This window comes from Colobus angolensis, unplaced genomic scaffold (genome assembly GCF_000951035.1).
Source record: "Colobus angolensis palliatus isolate OR3802 unplaced genomic scaffold, Cang.pa_1.0 Scaffold275, whole genome shotgun sequence".
Classification (NCBI taxonomy): domain Eukaryota; kingdom Metazoa; phylum Chordata; class Mammalia; order Primates; family Cercopithecidae; genus Colobus; species Colobus angolensis.
Window position 1 is genome coordinate 3,742,170 of NW_012115988.1, and position 25,386 is coordinate 3,767,555.

Genomic DNA, 25,386 nt, shown 5'->3' on the forward strand with positions numbered 1-25,386 from the left:
TAATAATTTTATTTCGGCATTTACTAAATGTGACCTTACACGGTGATCAGTGCAGCGCATGGATATCCAGGTTAGTCAAAAATTGGCATTTCTTTATGATTAATCATTCATGACTCACCTGACCACAGAGGCTGTTGGGTCAGCACTCACTCTGACTGAACAGAGATATGCCAGTACCCATGTGAACATTATTAGCAAATCTGTGACGTGGATCAGCAGCATATTATAACACCAGCTTATCCTGGATGCTGCCAAATCGTCCGAATAATTCTCACCATTTTGTACATGTTAGGGTTAAGGTGTTTATTTTATAAATAAATCCTAGAAAGAGGCTTAGTGCTTCTCTTTCAATGGCTTAATAGAAAAAAGAATGAGTGTTTTGAGTCTGAAGAAATAGTCAGTGCAGAAAGTGTTTGCATAGGACGTTAGTGAGGAAGTTTTGTCTTGTATTCCTTGCTCATAGAGACCTCCTGAGCCCACTTTCAGGATGCAAGTGTACGCATAGCCTGTGGAAGCAAGGGGAAAACAAAGTGTTGATATAACTGAATTCTCCTTAAGTCTGCATTATCTTTTTTATAAATATGTTTTTTTTTTTTTGAGACGGAGTCTTGCTCTGTCGCCCAGGCTGGAGTACAGTGGCCGGATCTCAGCTCACTGCAAGCTCCGCCTCCCGGGTTCACGCCATTCTCCTGCCTCAGCCTCCCGGGTAGCTGGGACTACAGGCGCCTGCCACCTTGCCCAGCTAGTTTTTTTGTATTTTTTAGTAGAGACGGGGTTTCACCGTGTTAGCCAGGATGGTCTCGATCTCCTGACCTCGTGATCCGCCCGTCTCGGCCTCCCAAAGTGCTGGGATTACAGGCTTGAGCCACCGCGCCCGGCCTATAAATATGTTTTTATAGTATTGGTTGCTTACTGTTACCCATCTTAGGTGTATAGCATCACAATAGAAATAGGGTAAAAACTTAGTTTTGTATTCATTATACTTTTTTTTTTTTTTTGAGACTGAATCTTACTCACTGTTGCCCAGGCTGGAGTGCTGTGGCGCGATCTCAGCTCACTGCAATCTCCACCTCCCAGGTTCAAGCAGTTCTCCTGCCTCAGCCCTCCAAGTAGCTGGGATTACAGGTGCCCACCACCACACCCAGCTAATTTTTTTTTTTTTTTTTTTTAAGTAGAGATGGTGGTGGGGTTACCATGTTGGTCAGGCTGTTCTCAAACTCCTGACCTCAAGTGATCCATCTGCCTCGGCCTCCCGAAGTGCTGGGATTACAGGATTGAGCCACTGAGCCTGGCCTGTATTCATCATACTTTAATTGGTTTTAATTAAGAACAATGATTACTGTTTATTGAGCACTTACTATGTACAAGGCACGGCTCTTGTTACTTTACATGTATCCTTTAATTTTCACAACTCTGTGGTATTATTACTACTTTCCATGAAGATACTAATATGAAGACAGGATAAGTAATTTGCCCTGGGGTGCACAGCTAGTAAGTAGCAGAATGAGGACTAGTACCCAGGTCTATCTGGTTCTAAAGTCCATGCCCTTGAAACCATTGTGCTATATTGTTTCACCATCAATAGAAACCCTCCCTGAATGGTTCTTTTATGTGGAAACCAATAAATATCCTATAATAAAGCAGTCTTAAGTTCTAATTTTGACATATGAGTTTTTACTCAAACTAAGGCTGCCCTATATCCATACAGTCATAAACTACAAGAGCTAAAAGGACTTCTCAGGTCAATAATGACTTTCCTGGGCTCACTAAGCTAGTGGGCCAAGATGCAGGTACTGTGATTTTCACTCTAGCAATGTATTTCCTCCGCAAAAATCTCTGCCTGTCATCCTTACTGCCTGATTTCACTAAACGGGGTTGGATGTTTTTCTTTGCAACATTTTTTCAAGACCTAGAAAAAGGCAGAGAAGGCAGGCTTATCAGATTTGATTATGACACCAGGTAGGGGATAGTAGGGTAGACAATATCCTGGATGATAGATTCAAAACACGAAACTGGCCAATGCGGTGTCTCATGCCTGTAATCCCAGCAATCTGGGAGGCCAAGACGGGTGGATTACTTGAAGTCAGGAGTTCAAGACCAGCCTGGACAACGTAGCAAAACCCTGTCTCTACCAAAAATAATTAAAAAAAAAAATTAGCTGGGCATGGTGGCGAGTGCCTGTAATTCCAGCTACTTGGGAAGATGAGGCACACGTGAGACTCTCTCAAACCTGGAAGGGAGAGGTTGCAGTGAGCTGAGATTGTATCACTGCACTCCAGTCCAGGTGACAGAGTAATACTCAGTCGCAAATAATATTAATAATAATAATACAAAATTATGTCAGCAAACAAGAACCAACAAGATGCAATCTAGCAGAAATAGGTGTAGTTCTGTATTAGGGTCAAAACTCAATTAAATAAATATAAGTAGGGAACTCTACTAGACCATAGTTTGTCTGAAAATGCCCCAGTCTTCAGTTGGCCCTGCTCAATAGAAGCCAAAATTCTGATGTTGCTATTATGAAAGGAAACACATTTTTAAGCTATAGTAATAGAACATCTTGATGAGATCAAGGTAGGTGATGGTTGAAAAATCTCCATGCTGGCCTGACCACATTTAGAGTTTTGTGTCCCCATCGTGACCAGAGAAGCAATGACTGCATGTTTGCAAGGAATAGAAGAAACGAGAAGAGTCTCAACTGGAAGACAGTCTGCTGGAGACATGAGAACTATTCTCAAATATTTGAAGGGCTGTTCAGTGGGAAGGTTTGTGTTGCTAAGGAAGGCAGATCTCAATTCGTTAGGTGGTTACTACAGAAAGGCCAAATTCAGTTTTGTAAGCACAAGTAACCTTTAGAGACTTCCAACCATGTAACAAACTCCCTTGAGAAGCCACTAGTGGCCAATGTCTGGAAATGTTCACCTAAAAGCTGAATGAACATTCATCAAGGATGGTGTAGGAAGGATTTCTGCATGGGCTGGAATGTTAGACTACTTGATTCTCAGAAATCTTTCAACGTTTTACAATTCTGTGATCTTCCTTCAGTGTTCACCTCTTACCCAGTGGTGAAGCCGCAAAATTTACTCAGATGCTACAAGTTCAGGCAAGTTTCCTAGGAATAGTCTGATGTCACAAGAGCATCTGAAATACACAGAATCGGTCTAAGGTGGGGAGAGTATGTTTTTAAAGCCGTTATCAGTCATATGAAGGAAGGTCATAGGGTTTATGTTCCTCACATACTATTCCTGAGGCTTATAAAGTTCTTGGCGTAGAATTTTCCTCTATTCATTTTTTTCCTATCACATGGCCTTCCATCTCTGGAAGAGCAGGATGCGAAGCTGTAGGCAGCAAATCAGGAGCAGAGTGTTGGCTCTTGCCGGTTGCTGATCATCCCCAAATGCCTGGGACAAAAGCTCCCCAAGTACTTAACATCTTCAAGGGAGAATTCTTATTTTCTCTTCTTCCCTGCTATCAAGCCATCTTTTTTGCATTTGGGGGAATTATGCTCTCTGACAGCTCTTAATCAGATATATTCACTATTTGTATTACTCTAATTATTCAGAATGTAATCCAAATATTTTCTTCAGAAGAAAATGATCATACCTCATCCTGGACATCAAGTTCTTCTTCAGTCAGCTCTGTTTCAATTAATTCAAGAGTATCTTTACAGTCTTGAATGAGGGTGATCTTGAAAAAGAGAACACAGGGTGGAAATAGAATAGCATAAACCCACCTGATGCTCCACCGAAAATGATTTGAAGCTTTCCTGGGGCTTCTCATCTGTCTTTACATACTTCAGAATCCTCTTCAGCTGTCTTGTTCTTTTATATTTCCCAACTAAAGATTTTTGTATATCATTTTTTTGCACATTCATAGGTGAACTGGTATAGTTCTCCATTGTCTAAACTCCTTTTCAGCTGTCTTCCCTAACCTCTCGAGTGTATGCCTCTTAACAAGTCACCCCCTCTGCCTAAATGATTCAGCAGTCAATAGTGCATCTCTCAATGGCTAAGCTAAGAGCACTTAGCACAGCATTGAGTGTGCAATGAATGCACATTGAAGAGCTTGTGACTGATGACAATAAACAGTCACAAATGGAATTGGATGGAAATTAATTCTATTGGAGATGGAAACCAATGTCTATGGACTAATTTGGTTATTCAGAAAAGTACTACTTTTTAGAGGTGGCATGTAATTTAATCTTCTACACAAAGGAAACCTACAATTTTGGCTTTGTGTTTTGCCTGGAAAAGGACATTTTCAAAGCAACTGCAAATATATATCCAGGCTAAAATGACATTTTGAAATGCTACTTAGCTACTTTTCAACTCACAAGTAGCCCAATTCTCTTTGCCAGTATGAGAATGAATTAGAGGGTTAAGTTCCTGTGCAAATGGTATGACATAATGGGAAAGGTGGAGGCTAAGTCTAACTACAAGTTGTGTCCTGAGATAGTCCTGTTATGGTAAAATAAAGGGATACGAAGAGGGTTGTGTCATTGCAGTCACAATATCTGTGATACAGAGGGACTCTTCTTGAAGGAAAGTACCACAGGTGAGGTTTATCATCATTCACCTACTTATCACATATAAGGCTTTGTGCTAGACTCCGAGAAGACACAGAAATATGAGCCTCTTGATCTCACAGTCCACCAGGAATGTCCAACCCACTGTTTAGTGGACCAGTAAGTATATAATACAAGCATTCCATTATGCTTAGTCTATTTGTTCAGGGTACAAAAAAATCCATCCCAGTCACTCACAATGCCTCCCGGATTGCAAACAAAATTGAGTCTAACCTAGTAGGTACACTCTTGGTTAGTGGTTTTTATGACATTCATGACCTAAAATCTTAGTAAGAATGGGTATAAACAAATAAAATAACTGTTTTCATGTTGAGAAAGAACTTGATACCTTGGTTCCATTTTACTTTTAATTTGGGTCTCTTAAAGATACTTCACATGATCCTGCTTTCTTATCACCTATGGGTTAGAGAATTTTAAGTTGGATAGAAAAAGATTTATGAATTTTCAATGTTAAGCAGTTTTTTTTCTTTAGATTTGCAGCTTTACTCTTTTTTTTTTTTCCTTTTTTGTTTTTAAGATCCACAGCTTGGTAGTTATGACTAGTATTTTACCAAGGAACACTAAATAGAACAATCTCTCCACTGCCAGTGCCTAAAAAGAATAATATAATATTGTTTCCTAAGTTGGTTTTCTTCAATCAACTGCCAATCTACAATAACGATCTAGTTATTCTATTTTTAGAAAAATGGGAAGCAATTTAAAATATCCACTATGTCACTGGAATCATTATCATTATTATATCTTGATAGGTATTTGCTTTAGTTTCCTAAGTTCACTATGAGAAATGAGATTCTTATACCACCAGGCACACCGTTAGGCCAAGCCCAACAAACCAGATCAGAATGCTCTTCTGGGTATTTGACAGAAAACTAACAAAATGATACCCATAGGAAATCAGGGCATATTCTGAAGCCAGATGCACTACTGTTGTGCCACGAGGCCTCCTATCAGGGCCTATTCTATTTTGTAGGGAAAAATTAACTCTAGTCTTATTTGTGGCTTGATTTTTTAATTGCTTTTGCAAAGATCACTTATGGCCTGATGGATCCTGTTTAAAGACATTTATAATTCAAGATTTTCCAGATTGCTGAGAATTTAAGTGGAATTTATGTATACAAATCACAAATCAAAAGATCAAAGATTCAATATTCTAAAAAGGCATTATAGCTAATGCCCACTTTTATTAATAAACCTATACCTTGTATAACTATTAAGTACTGGGTACCACCCGGTAATTTCCTATAAACTATCTTATTTAGTCTTCATATCTACCTAGCAAGGTTAATGTTTTTACTTCCATTTTACTGATGAAAAAACTGAGGCTCCAAGAAGTTATATAGATAGCTTAAAATTCAACAGCTAGACTAGATTTGTGTAATGTTTGCCATTTATAGAAATCATGATATTTAGAAAAGGTACATCTGTAGAAAGATTGAATATTTACCGTTTCTAAAATGGAATCTTGACCTTCTTGGGATTTCACCTGGTTCTGTAGATAGAGTATAGCATCATGGACTGTCAAAAAGAATGTGTCCTTTCTAATGTTGTCGTCAAAGAACCCACATTGCTCCAGCTTTTCTATCACATAATCTTCAAAAGAAAGACACAATGTTTTGTTAGTTCCTAGGAAAAGAAATCTTTTGTTTGTTTTTGAGACAGAGTCTCATTCTATTGCCCAGGCTGGAGTGCAGTGGCACAATCATTGCTCACTGCAACCCCCACCTCCCAAGCTCAAGTGATCCCCCCACCTCACCCTCCCGAGTAGCTAGGACTACAGGCACACCACACCATGCCCAGCTAAGAAAAGAAACTTTTAAGCATAAACCTATACTAAGTTTCTGTAGCTCTTCCTTTTATTTATTTATTTTTCTCGTATCCAAAATGTGACCCAGCTTTGAAATGACAGTTTCTTTTCCAGTAGCATATAGAATAGTTATCCCATAACTGGTCGTAGTCAACTTTGGTGCACGATCATGTCACTTTGGCCAAGCCAGTGTATCCATCCTCCTACTGCTGTGGGCCAGGCTGCTAATGTTTCACAGCTGTGCCCTTCTCTGGAGACTTTCTCTTGCCCACTGGGAGCTGTGTCATCTAAAGAGGACTGGGCCTGTAATGCCAGCACTTTGAGAGGCCGAGGAGGGTGGATCACTTTGAACCCAGGCGTTCTGGGCAATATGGTGAAACCCCACCTCTACAAAAAAAATACAAAAACTAGCCAGGTGTGGTTGTGTATGCACCTATAGTCTCAGCTACTCAGGAGGCTGAGATGGGAGGATCACTTGAGCCCAGGAATTTGAGGCTGCAGTGAGCCATGATTGCACCACTGTACTCCAACCTGGGTGACAGAGCAAGACCCTGTCTCAAATAAATAAGTAAAGAAAGAGAAGTGGGAGGTTTCATCCCCATGCATGGCTGGCCTGCAGCCACTGATTGACTGATATTGGGGGAGAAAGCAGGTCCCCTTGTCTCAAGGAGGCATAACCTTCTGGTACTCCTCCTGTGGTGGTGCTCCCTGTGAAATCAGGAATCTATGCTGGACTTCAGAAACCATGTCTTTCACCAGCTTCTTCCCCTTCCCTATCCTACTCCCCTCACTGCTTCATAAATTTCCTCAGGTGTGCTCTCAATAAATCACTTGTGCGAGAATTCCCATCTTGGGCTCTGCTGCTAGAGAATTCAACCTAAGCGTTAGCAATTTCCTACACACATACATTCATAAAGAGACAGACACAGAGACTTACACCCTTGACAGTCCTTCTGTTGTAAGGAATCTAAGTAATCCCTAGCTTTGCTCTCTTCATAACAATATCCCCCCATTGTCAATATCCACCCCACCCCCACCCATTGTCAAGACACACATTTCCATACATTACCAGCTCTATGGCACAAATTGGAAGTAATATCTTTCTGGGTTTAACAAATGTTCTCAGAGTTTTTACGCTTTTTGTTTTGTTTTTGTTTTTTAAATAATAATAAAGATGGGGTCTCACCATGTTGCTCAGGCTGGTCTCAAACTCCTGGCCTGAAGTGATCCTCTGACCTTTGCCTCCCAAAGTGCTGGGATTACAGATGTGAGCCGCCATGTCTGGCCTATTTATTTATTTAAATCTTAACTCTAGCTTGACAATCAGAGGTTATTTAAAGGTTGTTCCTAAATATGGACTTAGGAAGGAAATCAAAACAAGGCAGAAAGGAACCAGTAGGTAGGAAAGATGTGGGAAAAAATTTACAAGTATGAAGATATAAAGAAAATTGAAAAGAGAGTAATTTTTTCTTTTGTACAGGAGAGAACCTTATATGGTCAAAATGATAAGGAGAAAAGAAAAGTAAATCTTTGTCCTAAGGTACACTGCCAATTTTAAAAAAGGAAGTATAGGACAAAATGAAGGTTTAAGCAAGTTGTAGAAGGTTTGTAGAAGATAAATATCATGAAAAGTTTTATGTGATTGAGTTGGCTAAAATTAGAAGGGAATCATTTATAAGTTTTATAAGTTCAATAAAAATTGAGCGTTAATATTAAAGGACACTGATGGAAGGCCAAAGTTTCGGCCCACGTGTTGGAACAATAGAGTTTTCTCAGAGGATTGGTTTGCTCTTAATAGAAAATTGTGAGAGGATTTTCTTTATCTTCTAGGTAACTGGCCTAGAAAACAGGGATTTCATGTTTCATCAAGATAACTCTTCTTGTGCTTTGTGCCTTTGAACTCTTTTGTCACTTTGGTTTTATTTCATAGTGACCTATGATCCTATTTTGATCAAATGTTTTAAACCTTCGGTATTTGACAAACTTCTCAAAAATCAAAATTAAGTCTTTTTGATCTTGAACTAACTTTGGGATGTTCCAGAGGACCCTGGAATTTCTTAAAGAATCTGTAAAGGAGAGATGTTAAACCAAGTGGCCTTATGTTAAATTATATGAGAAGCACTGTTAAAATAAGAAATGATGTTTAACCTTCTTTGAGCTATATTTATATAGATATGGTATTAATATGTTCCAAAATTATATAACATTCCTAGAAATGTGATATGTCTTGATATAAATGCTACCAGTCATAATTTTGGTTATTTTAAATTGTTGTGTGCCACAGAAATAACCAAATATCCTTGTCAATTGGGTAACTCACATCAGATCTTTAAATATAGCCACTTTAAGTCTTGTTGTCCACAGTTAATTGTTTTGTTCTGATACTTTTTCTGAAAGCTCTTTGTAAGCCATTGTAATTCTAAAGTGCTGTGACTTCAAAGAGTCATATAGGAAGAATGAAAAGAACTCTGACAAATACAAGTTTCTAATAACTTTGAATTCATACCATTCGATGGAATTAAACTGCCAGCCAAGATCAAACAGAGCAAGAATTAATTACATGAGACTGAATGAACTGATGAAGAAGAATTATGGGTTTATGGCTTTTTTTATTTGAAACATTGCTAGTTCTTTTAATATTTGTTTTCAAGATTTAAAGAAAATTTTTCTTTAAAGCTATCTGTAGTTTACAGCCACTTGGTTAAGCATACTTTTTTTTTTTTTTTTTTGAGACAGGGTCTCACTCTGTCACCCAAGTTGGAGTGCAATGGCACCATCTGGGCTCACTGCAACCTCTGCTTTCCCAGCTCAAGTGATTCTCAGCCTCAGCCTCCATGCCCAGCTAATTTTTTGTATTTTTTGTAGTAACGGGGTTTTGCCATGTTGCCAGGCTGGTCTCGAACTCTGAGCTCAAGGCAATCACCCACCTTTACCTCCCAAAGTGCTGGGATTACAGATGTGAGCCACAGCACCCAGCCTGGTTAAGCATACTTTCATAAACAAAAATTGAAACATTTGCTTTTCCTCTCTACCTGATCCTTCCAGAATTTGGAAACTCTTTGTGAGTATTCTTATTTTTCTGGCAATATGATTATTTACATAAAAGTTCAATAAGAATCTGTTCTTTTAAATAGAATACAATTGGAAAACATTGGTTATATTATCAAGGCTTTGACTAGAATATCATATTTGAAAATGTGCACAGAATTCCTGGCTTCAAGGGCTCCTAGCCTTACAGTGAGTGAATAAAAAGTTGTTCCTTCCTGGGAGGCCCAGTAACTTCAAGATATTAGATACATCAGGCAAAGTCTAATATCTGCCTTGGTTTAACTTCATAGCATCAAGACGTTTTAAAAAGTTCAATCTGAGATTCCTTGTCAAAATTTCTGGCAAAGCAATTATCTTTTGGAGACATGGTCTTACTGTGTTGCCCAGGCTATAGTGCAGTGGCTATTCACAGGCACAATCATAGTGCACTGAAGCCTTGAATTCCTGGGCTCAGGCAATCCTCTCACCTCAGACTCCCAAGTAGCTGGGATTGCCGGCATGCAACACCTCACCTGGCTTGGCAAAGCAAATTTAAAATGAGTCACCTATATAGTTATTCTTGCTGTACTGTGTAAATAATCAATCAGGCCAAGTTTGAGACTAAACTTATTTTGTAAACAAATTGGTCTACCATGATTGTCTTTCATAGAAATGGAGGTGACTACAGAAAGAAAAACATATGGTTCAAAAGAAAAGCATGGTAAAACTGTTCTTAGACTGAAGCCCTGTTCAATGTTTGTGAGTGTTTATTATCTACCTGTAGACTGAACTGGATTCTTAATTCTTCTAGCTTTCACTAATATCTGGCTATAACACTCCAATGAAGACCAAGAACTACTCAATTCCTGAAGCTCTATAAGTTGAAGCTGAACAACTCAGCATACATTTCAAGAGGTGACTCTCATGCTTAAACTGTGGGCCACAGAGAGAGTTCACCAGAATGCTGGATGCCACAACTGGAGACAATAAAACTACAAACCAAAATGAGAAGTTGCCAACTTCATGCTGTAGACAGCTCTAAGACTGTCAGAACAAGACTCCCTATCATAAGATTCTTATCCCTTTTAATTTTCCCTTACTTGTGCCTACCTCTTTCACTTGGCAGGATAGTGCTGTAGTTAAAATTTCATAGTCAGTAGCTTCTTTGGGTAACTTACACTTTCTGCTTTAATTTAAACCAGTCATAGAATGTTAGATTACCTGCTAACTCAACAAGGAAGCATCTCTGCAGTTGGTGACACTTCTTGTTGCACATATATAAATACATCAGGTAACTTGGTTAAAACAGGTAGACTCCTTGTCAGGCTATTCAATTTTAGTTGGTTTGGTTCATGGGAACCCTGGCTAAGGAGCATACTATAAACCCTTGGTGTTATCATTCCAATAGTCATAATAGCAGGTACGTTATACCCTCTCAAAGTTTTAAATGTTTCCATATAGCCACCTGTCAGACATCAAATGGTTTCTCTCTGAAACAGCAAAAACTCAGAGAAATGCATGATAATGAGGAGGGTACCATAAGCTATATATGACCTCCTGAGAACAGAAACCCAAAATAATGGTAACAGAATAGCACTGATCTCCTGCATTTTGTTCACTCTTACCTAGGTGAGAGCCTGATCAAAAGGGGGGAAATCATCAAATAAAAATGGTAAAGGCCATTGTTTTAGTCCCCTTGAGTTTTGCCCTCCCAGAGCTTTGCAGCTTCTAGTAGCCAGAATGAAGGAGTAGAGCAGCCTTCGGTGGCTCAAGCAGCTCTGCCCATCCTGGGGTCATGCAAGACACAGGCACATAGTAAAATAAAAAATAAAAATAAAAGGCCATTGTTGTAGACTAAGCTCCTGCACTAGGCCCCAACAGACAAAACTAAAAATCAAAATGGAGGCACTCATGCTAAAGTTTCAAGTTATCCAACCTAAACTAAATTGTTATCTGACCTTTGAAGAAATCAGGAGAGAGGGGTAATAGCAAATTTCCCAAAACAGGCCAGTTTAAATTCCCAGTTGGCATAATAAAGCTTTCTCTGCAATAATCCTCATACAAAAAAGTATCCTAACATGACCTCATGTTAACTAATCCATTATTTTCCTATTGTTCTGTCTCACTGTCTCTGACTTGCAAGAAAAGTAACTTTGAATGGACTAATATACCCTTTGTTGTTTGCTTTTGCTGTCTTTGGCCTTTTCTGCCTATAAAACCAACCTCTTCTGCTTAGTTGCTTGGAACACTTATTCTGTTTTATGGAATGAAGCATTGCCAGATTCTAGAATTGCAAATAAACACAATTGAGATCTTTAAAAGAAAAAAAAAAAAGGCCTTTAGACATAATGTGCCCACAGTCCCAGGTAGGAGAAAGGGCTTAGGGGAAAGTCTTACAGGTAGATATGTAGATATATGTATTTACCTTGAAGTGATGCAAAATACACATTCACATCAATTCTTTGGAATTCTTTGACAATCTAAAAATAAAAAAGGAGAGTTTGTAACAATTAATAACCTTATCTGCCCATAATTCAGTAGCATTCAGTTACTTGCTTAGGAGAAACATCATTACTTTCATGGTTAATCAGGACTTTAAGGAAAGGTTATCATTGCAAAACCATGGAGGTTTTCAACCTACAGTAATGGTATAATTAGGATTAGATCTCAAGAGATGGCAACATGCAGCGCTCAATAGCACAGCACTTGATAGCATGGAGGTGCTAAATAAATATTTGTGGAAAGAAGAGAGTACAGGAGGCTTCTTAATATAGGCCCTGCTGATTGAAGAAGAGATATGGGTGTGGCTATGCTCATCAGGTTCAAAATGTTACAACTGACCTAAAAGTCAAGGCCTCTACTTTGAATGTCAGTGTCCTGACTGTGATTTTATGCTACAGTTTTACAAGGTGTTACTCACTGGGAGAAACTGGGTAAGGGGTACATAGGATCTAAATATTATTCCTTAAAACTACATGTGAATTTACAATTATGTTAAAATAAACATTTAATTTTAAAAAGTCAAGACACAAGACCCTTGGTCAATAATAAAAGAGAATTTGAGAATTGTGGAGGAGCACAAATCAAGACCTCTGTTCAAGTATAAAGTTTGGAGTCTTCTTCAGCTATCATAATATTTGAAAGTAAATATTTGTTGTGTGGGAAATATTCTGGCATTAAATATGTTAAGACTCTCCCCAAAAGTAATTCATTAAACTCTCTGGCCAATACAATCTACAATGGATCTCAGCCAATGCTTAGAGTGAAATGTACAACAAAGAACAAGAGTGTTTTCAAATGAGCTAATAACAAAATCTGCTAAGAGAACTAGAACAGAATCTGTCAGCATATTCTCATACTCTTTTGCCAAGCACAATCACTTCTCTACCTTACCTACCTAGTACACACATCCTGGAATCATTTCCTCCCCTTGCAGAGGTAGAAAAGAAGCCCTAGCTAAGCTGAATCTCAGTTAGGAGTCAGCTTTATATTATTACATCTGATTGTTGGTGTCTTGACCTGCTTACTTTTCTGCCTGACCTTCTTGATACCTACCTGAAGCTTCACCTAAACTTGATGCTTCAGGTGATGTTCTATTCATCTTCCTTGGAGCACTTACTACAGTTGTTATTTAGGAGATGACTTAATGTTTGCCTTCTCCTCCAGACTGCTAAGTCCCACGTATGTAGAAACTGTGTCTACTTTATCACTAGTCTCTTGTGCCTGGCAGAGTGCTTAGCACACATTAGGCATTTCACATCTATTTGTTGAAAGAATTAATGATCTTCAGCTTGCATAACTGGTTTCTGATATCATTAATGTTTCTATCCTGCATACTTCTCAACTCTTGCTTTGACTTTCCAGATGCCTGACCTGCCTCCTACTCTAACCTCTTAATAATGCCTGGTTTTTCCAGTCCTACCATACACCTGGTATTCCTTATTCTGTTGCTGTTAACATAACAAATAGAAATGTAACCCTTAACAAACTTTTGCCCATTTTTTCTCCTTTTCATATTCCATGTGCTGTACATTCTCAGAAAGATAAAACATAATAAATGTGAATTAATTTGCTGGGGAGTATCTCTGAATGAGATATTCTTTTTTTTTTTTTTTTTTGAGATGGAGTCTCACTGTTGCCCAGGCTGGAGTGCAGTGGCACAATCTTAGCTGCAACCTCCGCCTCCCGGGATCAAGCGATTCTCCTGCCACAGCCTCCTAGCAGCTGGCACTTTGTATTTTTGGCAGAGACAGGGTTTCACCATATTGGTCAGGCTGGTCTCGAACTCCTGACCTCATGATCGACCTGCCTCAGCCTCCCGAAGTGCTAGGTTACAGGCGTGAGCCACCATGCCCGACCTGAACCAGATACTCTTCTAAACACCTTATATCTATTAGCGTATTTAATACTTGTAACAACTTTTGAAGGTAGATACCATCATTACCTCCATATTACAGACAAAGAAACTGAGATATAGACAGATTAAGCAACTTGCCCAGGGTCGTTACTGCTAGTAAGTGGTGAAGCCAGTATCTACCCCAGGTAGTCTGGTTCCAGAGCCTATGCTTTAAAATATTACACATTTTTACAAAAGCATTCACCTAGAAGAACTACAAAGCCCATGTATTTGCCCTGTTACAATACTGGACAACTCACATCATTTTACTATTGCCAGAGCTCCGAATGTATAATTCAGGAAACCAGAACCTTACCACCCTCAGTGACCTCACTCCAACAACGTCCAGGAAAGATATAGCTCCACAGTCAAGCACGAGGCTATGGATTGGCACTTTGGGAACGTTCACTTTGACTGGAAGCTCAGAGTTCCAATCCACTTGAATCTCTATTTCTTTGGTTGGGGTATCAAGTTCCTCCGGATCTTCAGTATCTTCATCAGGTTCAAAAGCATTATTTGTTGAACCAGCATCACTTATGATGCCATTCTAAACAAAGAAAACACTGTCAACTTAATTGTGAAAGATTTGAAATGCCTTTCAACCATTCATATCAAATTATCCAAAACTCCTACACACTGTTCCTTGGTAAGCAAAACATCAAGGAGATGAATTATTAAGGATGAATTTCACCTCAGCCCAAACTTTGATGTTGTCTAGGAAGAAAACTGGGAGAACAGAGGAGCCAGGAAACTTGTTTTCTGGAAGATTGTGGAACTTTGCCAAGAAATACACTGGCCAGAGAGTCTGAGTAAAAGTTAATAGCTCCAAAAGTTTATGGACTTACTGCCTTCTCTGGTGGGTAGTTTTCTGGCATTGAATTTGCACTTATTTTGTTCTTTTCAGTACAAATAAAGTATAAAAAATAATGCAGACGCTCTTCATGGTGGGGGAAAAAATCACATCCTGTGTTTCCAGGCAGCGCTGCTGATTTTATTTCATTCCCTTCCACTCCCTCTTGCCTATAAGAATAGCTCAGTTGTTCTTTGACAAGTACATGTCATTTGTTCATTCACATCTGGATACTAAAGGGGATAGATTTAATTTTAGACCATCTAACTGCTCTCATCTGGGAAAGGAAAGAATTTAAGCGGGAAAAGAAAGATGTCTCACCTTTGTTGCTCTTAATTGTCCATTTTTTATGAGTTTCTGTATTTTCCTCAGTGCTTTCAGCCTCTTATTATATACTCTAATGGCATCAAATCCAACCTTTGGAAATAAATGTCAAGTTACTTAAAATGCCTGGCACCTAAAGCTTGTTAATGGCCACTGTTATCTGTTATCTGGAAAGGCTATTTCTCAAAGGGTATAATTCCTTGAGATATCCTGCCAAAACAGAAATTGTACAGTCTGGTGGAGTAGATCTCTGTCTACTCCCAGGCTACCCTACTCCTACCCAGAAGCTCAGGGAAGACAGTAGTATATTAAAGGCACCAAGACAGTAAAAGACAAAACAGGAAAAAAAAAAAAAAAAACCACCAAATACCCTCTTTAGCTTTAAGTCTGGGTTTTCCAAATTCCCTTGATATCACAGAGCCCTTTTATTATTGCAAAATCTGTGAACATTCCTCTGAATCAGTTTGCCCTGGAACTCACTTAAAAAAACACTGATTTAGAGGCAAACTCCAAGTTCAAAGCATAGCATGGCATTCAGTACCAGAATTTTCTACTTATTTATTCCAATAGTATTTTTTACTTTTTGCTGCAACTGGGCAACCCTACCTCCGATATCTGTTTCCACTGTCTCTCAGCTCACATAGTTCTCAAACAATTGACATGATTTCTTTCCTTCCGCCAACTGCCACACAAAGCCTGTTAGTCCAACTAACCTGGATCTCTTCCTTCTCTGAACTCTCAACTGTCTATACTACTTATCTGGAACTTACTCAAATTCTGCCTAGAAACATCTCTAATGTTTTTGTCTGGCATAGTTATTACTACCTGGATTTTAACATATGTGTTTTTTAATCCCCAAATAGACTGTACATTATTTGAAGGCAAGGATGTTATATTTTAATTCTCATTGCCCTACACAAAGGGAAGAGGGTCTAGGGCCTATTCCTGGTTGGAGCCCAATAAATACTTGTAGAATGAATGAAGTCTCAAAAGAGGTTAGAAAACAAATTTCTAGTGATAAAATACTTACTGTGGACTTGATACATTTTTTAAAACCATCAACATTGCCATAGAAAATAGGACTGGAAAATCTAAGAATCTTCACTCCTTGAGGTTCTTCAATCTGGCATTAAAAGAAATTGTCTGGGGTTAAATAATTTCAAGCCTCAAGTATTTAATTACATTTCTGGCTATTTAGCAAGGAGCCAGGTCACAGTTGCTCAGAGGAGCTAGGTAGCAGCACTCAACTTTTCTTTCTTTCTTGTTAGTTTGTTTGTTTGTTTTTGAGATGGAGTTTCACTTTGTTGCCCAGGCTGATGTACAGTGGCACAATCTCGGCTCACTGCAACCTCCACCTCCTGGGTTCAAGTGAATGTCTCCTGCCTCAGCCTCCTGAGTAGTTGGGATTACAGGTGCTGCCACCACGCCCCCCTAATTTTTCCATTTTTAGTAGAGACAGAGTTTCACCACATTGGCCAGGCTGGTCTCAAACTCCCGATCTCAAGTGATTTGCCCGCCTCAGCCTCCCAAAGTGCTGGGATTACAGGAGTGAGCCACTGTGCACGGCCTCTTCAACTTTTCTTGAATAGGGAGGCAACCTAGGAGGCAGCAGGTTACAAAAACTTTTGGACTTCTACAGTCTCATAAAAGGTCAAAGTTAGAAAGGGCCTTAGAAAGCAATTTATTCAACCCTTTGATTTCCAGATGAAGAAACTGAGGCTTAGAACACTGCCATGATTTGCCTGAAGTTCATATCACTGACTCTCCTGATTTTGCTAACATTCTTTAAAAGTAGCAAAGAAAAAAAAAGCAAAATCAAGGAGATTTGTGGAACTGAGGCCTATGATATCATCTGCTGTTCTCACCCTGATGTACAATGGCTACACCCAAAATATAACCCATGAATCATAGAATCATAGACTTTCTAGTCTTCAGGAATCAGCAATTTTAGTCTAGCAACTTCAGATGAGAAACTGAGGTCCTGAGAGGCTGAATGACTTGGGCAAAGTCTCACCAAGATGGAGCCTAGAAGTCAGAATTCCCTAACTCAGCTTAGAGCTCCCTGCCCCAAAGCCAAAAACATCTCTAAATCATTTTAACTCTTAATGGCATTTGGCTCAACATAACATAAAGATCGCGGAAACAAATTAAGTAGCAGCTACTGAAATCCCAGGTTAATGTCCAACTTTTTTTTAATGTTAAGGTAAAATTAGACTACAACTTCACAGGGTTCACATTATTATTATTATTGTTATTGCTAAATTTGTATTTTCTTAATTTACTTTCTCTGCTTTTTTATCTTTGTTTCCTCTAGTCATCACTAAGCAATTTTATTTGCAGGTGACACAAGTCAATCAATGGGATGTTTAATTTCTTTGTTTTTCATTTCCTGTGTCATATATTATTTCTTCTAATTCCAGGGATAAAGCAAAGTGTCAAATAATAAGGTCTTGGTCATAGATAACTTGATAATCTCTTGTTAGAACTGAATAAAGAAAATCTTACAGAAGATAAGAATTATATACCAGATAAATACAATTTTGGATGAACATCTAGAAATTGCCTATTATTTTTAAATTCCTCTTACAATGGTTTTATATTAAAATGACATTCAGCTGGCCAGGCACGGTGGCTCACGCCTGTAATCCCAACACTTTGGGAGGCCAAGACCAGCAAATCACTTGAGTTCAGGAGTTTGAGACCAGCCTGGGCAACATGGTGAAACCCCGTCTCTACTAAAAATACAAAAATTAGCCAGGTGTGGTGGCATCTGCCTGTAAACCCAGTCACTAGGGAGGCTCAGACAAGAGAATCACTTGAACCCAGGAGGTAGAGAGTGCAGTGAGCTAAGATCATGCTGCTGCACTCCAGCCTGAGTGAAGAGACTCCATCTAAAAAGAAAAAAAAAAAAAAAAAAAGACATTCAGCTAGCATGGACAAAATTCATATAAGACATGGGTGTCAGAGGTGCATTGGATCAAAAGTTTTCGTGGCACCCCCTGTGGACTAACAGACTTTCCCAACAGGTATTTCTCCCTTTGGCTATCTTGTACATAAAACAGAGCTGCTGAAATTTCAGGCTAGTAAACCCAAGTCCAGCAAATGTCTCACAAAGGTACTTACATTTTTGTAATTCTTGGTACTTTTGTAGATATCTGTGCTAGGAATGCTTCCAAGGCCATTCCAAGAAGGACTAGAAGAAAAAATATCAAGGTCAAGATTTTTTGGAACAGTCGTATTTTGGAATAAAAAGTTAAAAACAACAGCTACTAAAGAGCCCATCATTCTGGTGTTTTGGACTCTGTCTTTATTGCAGATGACATTTTCCTGTAGCTAACTCTGAAATGAACAGCTGGTGTTTGTGTGGAATTGGCAGGGGAGGGGAGAAACTGTGCCTCTCTTCTGATGGCTGAGAGAAATAATGAGCATCATACTTGCACGTGCACACACGTTATAGGATAAGCAAAGAGCTTTCACGCATGTGAAATCTTATTTAAGCCCTGCCATAACCCTGAAAGGTCATCAGTATTATCCTGATTTTTATTGTTAAGTAAACTTCTTAAGAGAAGTAAGAAAAAGCCTGGAGGCAAAGGGCAGCAGAGTCTCTGTCTTTAACCCCTTGGTCTTGCAGTGCCTGGCACTTCTTTGTGACTTAGTCATCTTTTATAGAAATAGGAGACTGGGAGGACCAGAAATAAGTCCTTCCTGTCAACCAGACTATTGATTTCCTGTTCCTGATGCAATCAGATAAATTCCGTGATTCTTCATGTGTGACTAGAGACATGCTCAATACAATTCCTGAAGAAAGAGTATCTGTTTAGTGTACTTTCAGCATTGTGCTCTCTGGATCAGCATGATAATTACTGGAAATTAAATACTGTGGAGGATACTGCTTTTTGTTGGCTAAAAGCCTAGATACCAAACTAGCAGCTAAAATGTGCCACCAGTTTTTCCTTGGCTTGCGGGTTGTGCTGATTTTAAACTTAAAAGTTCATGAGCTAATCTCTCTCTGTAAAATCCTTCTTTTCCAACCACATCCACCCAAGAAAAAATAGACACTGAGGCGTATATAGCATGAGAGACAGCATCTTCTAAGGAGAGTTTCTGAGACGTGTCCTAGCAGCAAATTGGGCACTTTGGGAGCCTGCAAACCTTCTCAGGCCCTTGGGCAATCATTCAGGGTGCTGAGGTAGAAAACACAAGCCTTTTGGGTAGGCACCAATATTCCAAGGTAGGGAAGGAGGGCAGGAAGGAGAACTGGCTGGTGGAACAGGAGAGGTGAGCTGATGCTAAGCTGAAGACACCTATCTTGATGTTTTTCCAGGTGTCTTCTTCTTTCATGGCCCAAGCACAGGCAGAGCAGGGGCCAGAAGTCTGGAAAGATGATGGACACGCTGAGGAGGGAGAGAGAGACTCTGTTCCCCTCTAGGCCCAGGAGGGCACTTAACTAATGCCTCTCTAGAATAAAAACAAAACCAACCAAAAAACCACCTTCAGGCTCCTCACCTTGCCTCACAGGCTGTTTTCCATTATTTAAATCACGTCTTTGCTGCCTTCACTCTGCATATGAGCTAATTGTTTCCTTCACATAATCGTGTGGTTTATTGGTTATATGCCTTATTGGTTATATGACAGAGTTGATTGAATTTTGGCTGTCATCAGCTATTTTAAAGTCCTCCTGTTCTGGGTTATGTAACTTTTGGTTACTAGCGTTAAAAAAAGAAAAAGAACTGTAATATATAGCAGCTGTCTTGTCCCAAGCCTGTGCCCAGCGCCTTGCATTCCTCATCTCATTTAAAGAAGTAACTACAAAGCCACCTCAGCCTTCGGCTAAACTATGTACCTTTCACTCTTACCACAACTAAAAGGAGAGCACAGCAGTGGAGGACATGACTAGGTACATAGGTTCAAATCTTAGCTCTGCCACCTACTAGCTGTGTGATCTTAGGGATGCTTCTTAGTCTTTCTGAATTTCTCTTTTCTCACCTGTAGAATGAGACTAATCAAGCCTATTCAGAGGCTATTTTTGAAGATTAAGTATGTCTGTAAAACACTGTGTGCTCAATGCATAGAAGCACTCAATATACAGTAACTATAATGAAAGAAAGTGGCTTCACTACATTTGTCAAAATGGTATAAGAAAGCTCGGGGTGTGTTTTTCTGTTTATAGGAAATCTGGGTTTTATGTTACTCACAACTGAACTCTCAGGACCACAGTCAATAGTCCAAATACAAGGCCAGCAAGTAAACCGAGATCCAGCCCCAGAATGATGGACACTATACATGTAAACACCCAGATAACCTACGGAAAAAATAGAAATGAAAATAATTATATTAATGTATCAGGTACCATCATGTGATAACTACCTATAAAAATAAGATCAATTATCCACAAACAAATTACAGTTGTTTTTTTTTTTTCTTTTGAGACAGGGTCACACTCTGTTGCCCAGGCTAGAGTGCAGTGTCACCATCATAGCCCACTGCAGCCTCCATCTTCTGGGCTCAAGTGATCCTCCTGCCTCAGCCTCCCAAGTAGCTGGGACTACCCACAGCTACACACCACCACACCTGGCTAATTTTAAATTTTTTATTTGTAGTAGAGACAAGGTCTCACTGTATTACCCAGGCTGGTCTCAAATTCCTGAGCTCAAGTGATCCTCCTGCCTCCCAAAGTGCTGGGATTACAGGCGTGAGCCACTGTGCCTGCCGAAATCACAGCTTTTTAAAAATATTGTGACTTCATTCATTTTATATTTAAGTGGCTGTAGAAACTGGGCTTCTCAATTAAGACCAACTGTCCCATTTTATTTATTTCTAAACTTTTGAATAGCTAATATATTTGCATGATTCAGAAGGGAATTATTAAAAAGGGGAAAACTCTCGCTCACAACCCTCCCCCTTCTCCACCCATTCCCAACTTCCCTCCTTCCTTGTATCCACTTTTATTTCTGCCTGTGTCTGTGCTTTTCCCCAGCATTTCTATTCTGGTCTCTTTTTCACTTAACGATTTGTCTTGGAAAATTTTCCATATCAATATGTAGGAAGTCTTCTCATTCTTTTTATGGTTTAAATTAGAGAGGAACTCTGAAGGATTTAGCTTCTGATTTTTAGTTTCTCAGAATAGTTGTGAAGGTTATGTTAGTCAGAGTTAAAGTCAGCATGGGTTTTTACATTTTGTATTTTGTTTTTGCATTGTTTTATATGTTGCTTGTCCTTCTAAATTAGGGCGTTTAAACATTTTTTTTTTCTTTTTGCGTTTAGAAGGCCAAAGGTGTATGAATGAGCCTCATATGGGATTCTTGCTGGAAATTGACCTTCCCAGAGATACAGGATCTTCACAAAATGCAGTTCACATGGAAGACTTCATGGCTTTGATTTATCCACACAATTCTAATTTCTCCTCTGGAGTTCCCAAAGTGCAAGTGAGACTTAGGGGATAGGGGGAATATAGTGATATGGCAGGAAGCATATAAGAACCAAATCTTATTTCAGATAAAAAGGGGTGGTAGGTGACTTACAGCATCAATCTTATTCTGCCTCCACAGACGAGGAATGTCACACACCTGCATAAACATCCCTTTCAGGTTGGCAATTACAACAGCTGCTAAGACCGACTGCCAAGAGAGACAGAGAAGGCTGTGTTATTCAGGGAATGGTTTTCCATGTGATGATTGTTAAATCTCCTCTTATTTATCTGGTAGCAGAGTAGTGAAGGGAAATTATGTAATCGGTATGCCGAGAAGCAGGGTTATACCTTCTGCAAGGGTTCCAGAAGCTTCCCCAGGGCAAGAATAGCGATCATCACAATCCCAGCAGAGATGATGCCAGCAACCTGGAAGACACACACCTACCATGAAAAGGATTCATTCTTCTCCCCTGTGTCTTTCAGCTCACTGGATGTGTGTATGAGACAGCCTGTTCACAGACACGCTTCATACTTCCCTGCCTCCCCCTTCTGCTCAATACTGTAGAGAAAAGTGAGAGTTATTTGCTCGAACTACAAAACTCTACAAAAATGGTATCTATATATGCTATGGCAGAGAAGTTAAAGAACATATGGAAGCTGATCCCATGAAATTAAAGCCAGTTTGACAGGGATTTTATTTGGAGACAGTACACAGCTGTGGTTTTGGCGTTTATTCAGGCCAGCCTTCTAGTTATTTGCCATGGCAGGAAACATGGACCAAGTCCCCTTTCCCAACAACAGAGATCACTGTCATATTCTTGGGAAATAAATTCTCATGGCACATAGCTGATTCTTCTGTATTATTGAAGCTGCAGCTATAATAGCAACTCTGATAACGCTTCATACTTGTAGCACATGGTCTCATTAAAGTCTCAGAGAAAATAAATTTACTCATCCTATTGCAAATTCAAAAAATGCCACATTGGCACATTGAGAGATGGGATTGTGTCTCCTGCTTCCTCGCACAGTTGAATGGAGGCAGGCTCAGAGCTTTGCCCCAAGGCAGCCTGAAACAGTGGCTATGGAGTGACAGGGCAATAGCAGGGGTAAAAGGAAGCTTCAGAAACTTTACCTTCGCTAGCAAAAGTAGCTCTCCTAAGATCCATAAATAGGAGAGAGACTGAGGGGGTGGGGACTACTCTCTCGTTTGGTTAGATGACCAATGAATTCTCTGTTGAGACAGCAGGGGCAGAGCCGAGGTGAAGATTAGAAGCTCTGAAACAAAGAAGAAAAGGAGGCAGAGAACTACAAGCAAAGCAATCAGAGGGGCAGCAACAGGGAAGATTGTGTTGAGCACAAGTACTGCCTAGTGCAAGAGGTCTGAGTTACAGGAGACAGACACAGCAAATAGAAACAGAAAATTAGAAAGCATTTGCTCCACCTGGCAAATTGATCTGGAAAATTAATCTAAACATATTTAGATTATAGTTGGGTCAGCCTGAGGCAATATGATGTGTATGAGGTACGAAAAAGTGTGCTTCGTATGTCCGGCTGCCTTTTCTATGCTCTTCCTATCCCCACCCTAGATTCCCAGTTCCCTGGTGCTCTTCCCCCTCTCCTAAGCAGAGAAGCTGATATCCTCCTTCCCTCCCTTCTCTTTGCTTTCCTTCATATCCCTTCCCTTCCTCTCCCTTCTCCTTCCTTCCAGTTTCTTTTTTCCTTCCTTCCCTTATTCCTCCCTTCCTTCCTTGCATGCAATTTCTCAACCATATTTACTGAGCCACTTGCATCTCACTGTGGATGTGGAGCTCTGTAAACTGGAGAAAGATATGGAGATTTGGGGACAAGGACCACAGTCAGCTGCCAAACTCATGTCAGGAGAGTGACCACCTACTTGCCAAGTATATGTCATAATTAGTCCCCAATGATGGGAGGCCAAGGCTAATTTTGGCCACTATATTAAAATCGGTGAGTGATCAATTATTTTTACTTACTTGATAAGGCTTGTTTGTGAGAAACTCTGTAGACTTTATATCTACAAGCAGATTCAGTTACTAAAAAATTATTCTATTAAAGGAGGGGGTAATCAGAGCTAAAGAGTGGTTTGTAATCAGAATTACTTTTCCTTGAGTCAGTAGAAGTCAGATGGGGGTGAGGGAAAGAAAAGGTTCCAATGTTTAATTCTTCTACAGTCTGTAGATGTGCTAAAAACAGTTCGTGTCCACCAATACTCATTCTTCCATTCATTCATTCAGCAAATATATGCCAGGTGCTTCTTATGTGCCAGGCACAATATATGTATCATAGATGCTAAGATGCTATTCTTACCTAAAGGAGTGAAACAATGAGCATTTACAAGTATGTGCTAAGACTTTACATTTTCTTATTTAATCCTCACACTATCCCTATGAGATGGATGCAGTTCTCATTTCCATTTTGTAGATGCTGAAACCAAAGTTCCAACATAAGAGAAAACACAAGAAGCCACATAAGAGAAGCCCTGCCAGTTTATTTATCCATCAGTCCCTGGATTTCAGTTCAGGCACTTAGACTTTTAACCCCACAATTTAGTATACATTTCAATAATTAAATATCAAGCCATTTCTTCACTCGTTTCATTCTTTAATGCTGAAATCCTGGCATCCTTCATTCCTAAATATAATACATGCCAGTATGTGGCAGGGGGTATTAGCTTACCAGAACACCATTATCCTCCAAACCCTCTGCCAAGGAGGTCACTTTACATGGGCGTTCTTACTGGGACCGCCAGCCCATGCCTCATTTGAGCCTGGAGATAACATCAGGAGAACGGACATCAGCAGTTTGAGATTTGCGTGCACCCGCTGAAGACCATGTGCTCTGGAGAGCTTGGCAATGCTCCGTCTCAAATGAAAGCAGCAGAAGCTCCTGCTGCTGACAGCTGCAGCCTGAAATGGGCACAGCTTTGGAAATTGGCTCTGACCTCTTCCCCTTGACCACAGATCTCTGGCTATGCCTCCGGATATGAGCTGTATTATTTTACCTGCTCCCTCAGAGCTGGAAATATTTGCAACAAAAAAACAAATTAAGAAAAGTTCTGAAAATAAAAATTTTTGTTGAAAAGCAGCCCCAAAACTAGAAGAGGCCAATTCTTCCAAGTCTGTCACAAGATCCATTATAAATAGGAAAGGAGCATCACATGCATATTCGGGACAATTAAAGCTCTCCCTGGGCAAGTCATTCGTTTTTTTGTTGGAGTCATTCGTTTTTTCAGTTATTCTCATATATATATATTTGACACAGAGTCTTGCTCTTGTCATCCAGGCTGGAGTGCAATGGCACGATCTCAGCTTACTGCAACCTCCACCTCCCGGGTTCAAGCAATTTTCCTGCCTCAGCTTCCCAAGTAACTGGGATTACAGGCATCCCCCACCACACCTGGCTAATTTTTGCATTTTTAGTAGAGAAGGGGTTTCACCATGTGGCCAGGTTAGTCTCGAACTCCTGACCTCAATAGATCCGCCCACCTCCGCCTCCCAAAGTGCTGGGATTACAAGCATGAGCCACAGTGCCCGACTTACATTTATTTTTTAAGCGTCCCCGCCTTAATAAAACCCATTTGAAGACTGTGTGTGTGTGCTTGTGTGTGTGTGTGTATTGCACTATGTAGTTTGGGTTTGTTGTTCTTTATAGTCTCAATGTACTTCTTACTCCTAAACAATAGTTCTTTCTGTGTTGGGAAGATAAGGCCCTCAAGGCACAAGAGACAGAAGCACAATTCCTGAGTCTGTCCCTTGTGGCCATCTGCTTGGTGTGGTCTCTTCAATTGTGTCCTGCTGGAAAGAGTGGCCTTTGAGCATGGCTCCTGAGCTTTCTGAATGCTGAAGGAGGGATTATCCAGAGATCAACTAGGATGCTGGCTTTTTGGCCACCTTGTAAAGGCAACAACTGCAAACCACATTTAAAAGATAAGATTAAACCCACATGCAGAACTTCAAGAACACGAATCTTA

At 39.8% G+C, this 25,386-nt stretch overlaps 1 protein-coding gene across 2 annotated transcripts in view; it reads right to left on the minus strand.

The window, feature by feature from the left end:
* Window positions 1–288: 288 nt before the first annotated feature.
* SLC26A4 (solute carrier family 26 (anion exchanger), member 4) overlaps window positions 289–25,386 on the minus strand; it is a 53,845-nt gene continuing 28,747 nt past the window's right edge. For both annotated transcript variants that reach the window (XM_011948201.1, XM_011948202.1), the window contains exons 11-21: window positions 21,744–21,821; window positions 21,508–21,603; window positions 20,182–20,288; window positions 18,110–18,179; window positions 16,017–16,109; window positions 14,984–15,079; window positions 14,129–14,359; window positions 11,842–11,896; window positions 6,030–6,175; window positions 3,604–3,687; window positions 289–506 (exon numbers count right to left, since the gene is read on the minus strand). In XM_011948201.1, coding sequence (XP_011803591.1) covers window positions 483–506; window positions 3,604–3,687; window positions 6,030–6,175; window positions 11,842–11,896; window positions 14,129–14,359; window positions 14,984–15,079; window positions 16,017–16,109; window positions 18,110–18,179; window positions 20,182–20,288; window positions 21,508–21,603; window positions 21,744–21,821 — 1,080 coding nt within the window. In that variant the 3' untranslated portion in view covers window positions 289–482. The remainder of the gene's footprint in view (window positions 507–3,603; window positions 3,688–6,029; window positions 6,176–11,841; window positions 11,897–14,128; window positions 14,360–14,983; window positions 15,080–16,016; window positions 16,110–18,109; window positions 18,180–20,181; window positions 20,289–21,507; window positions 21,604–21,743; window positions 21,822–25,386) is intronic.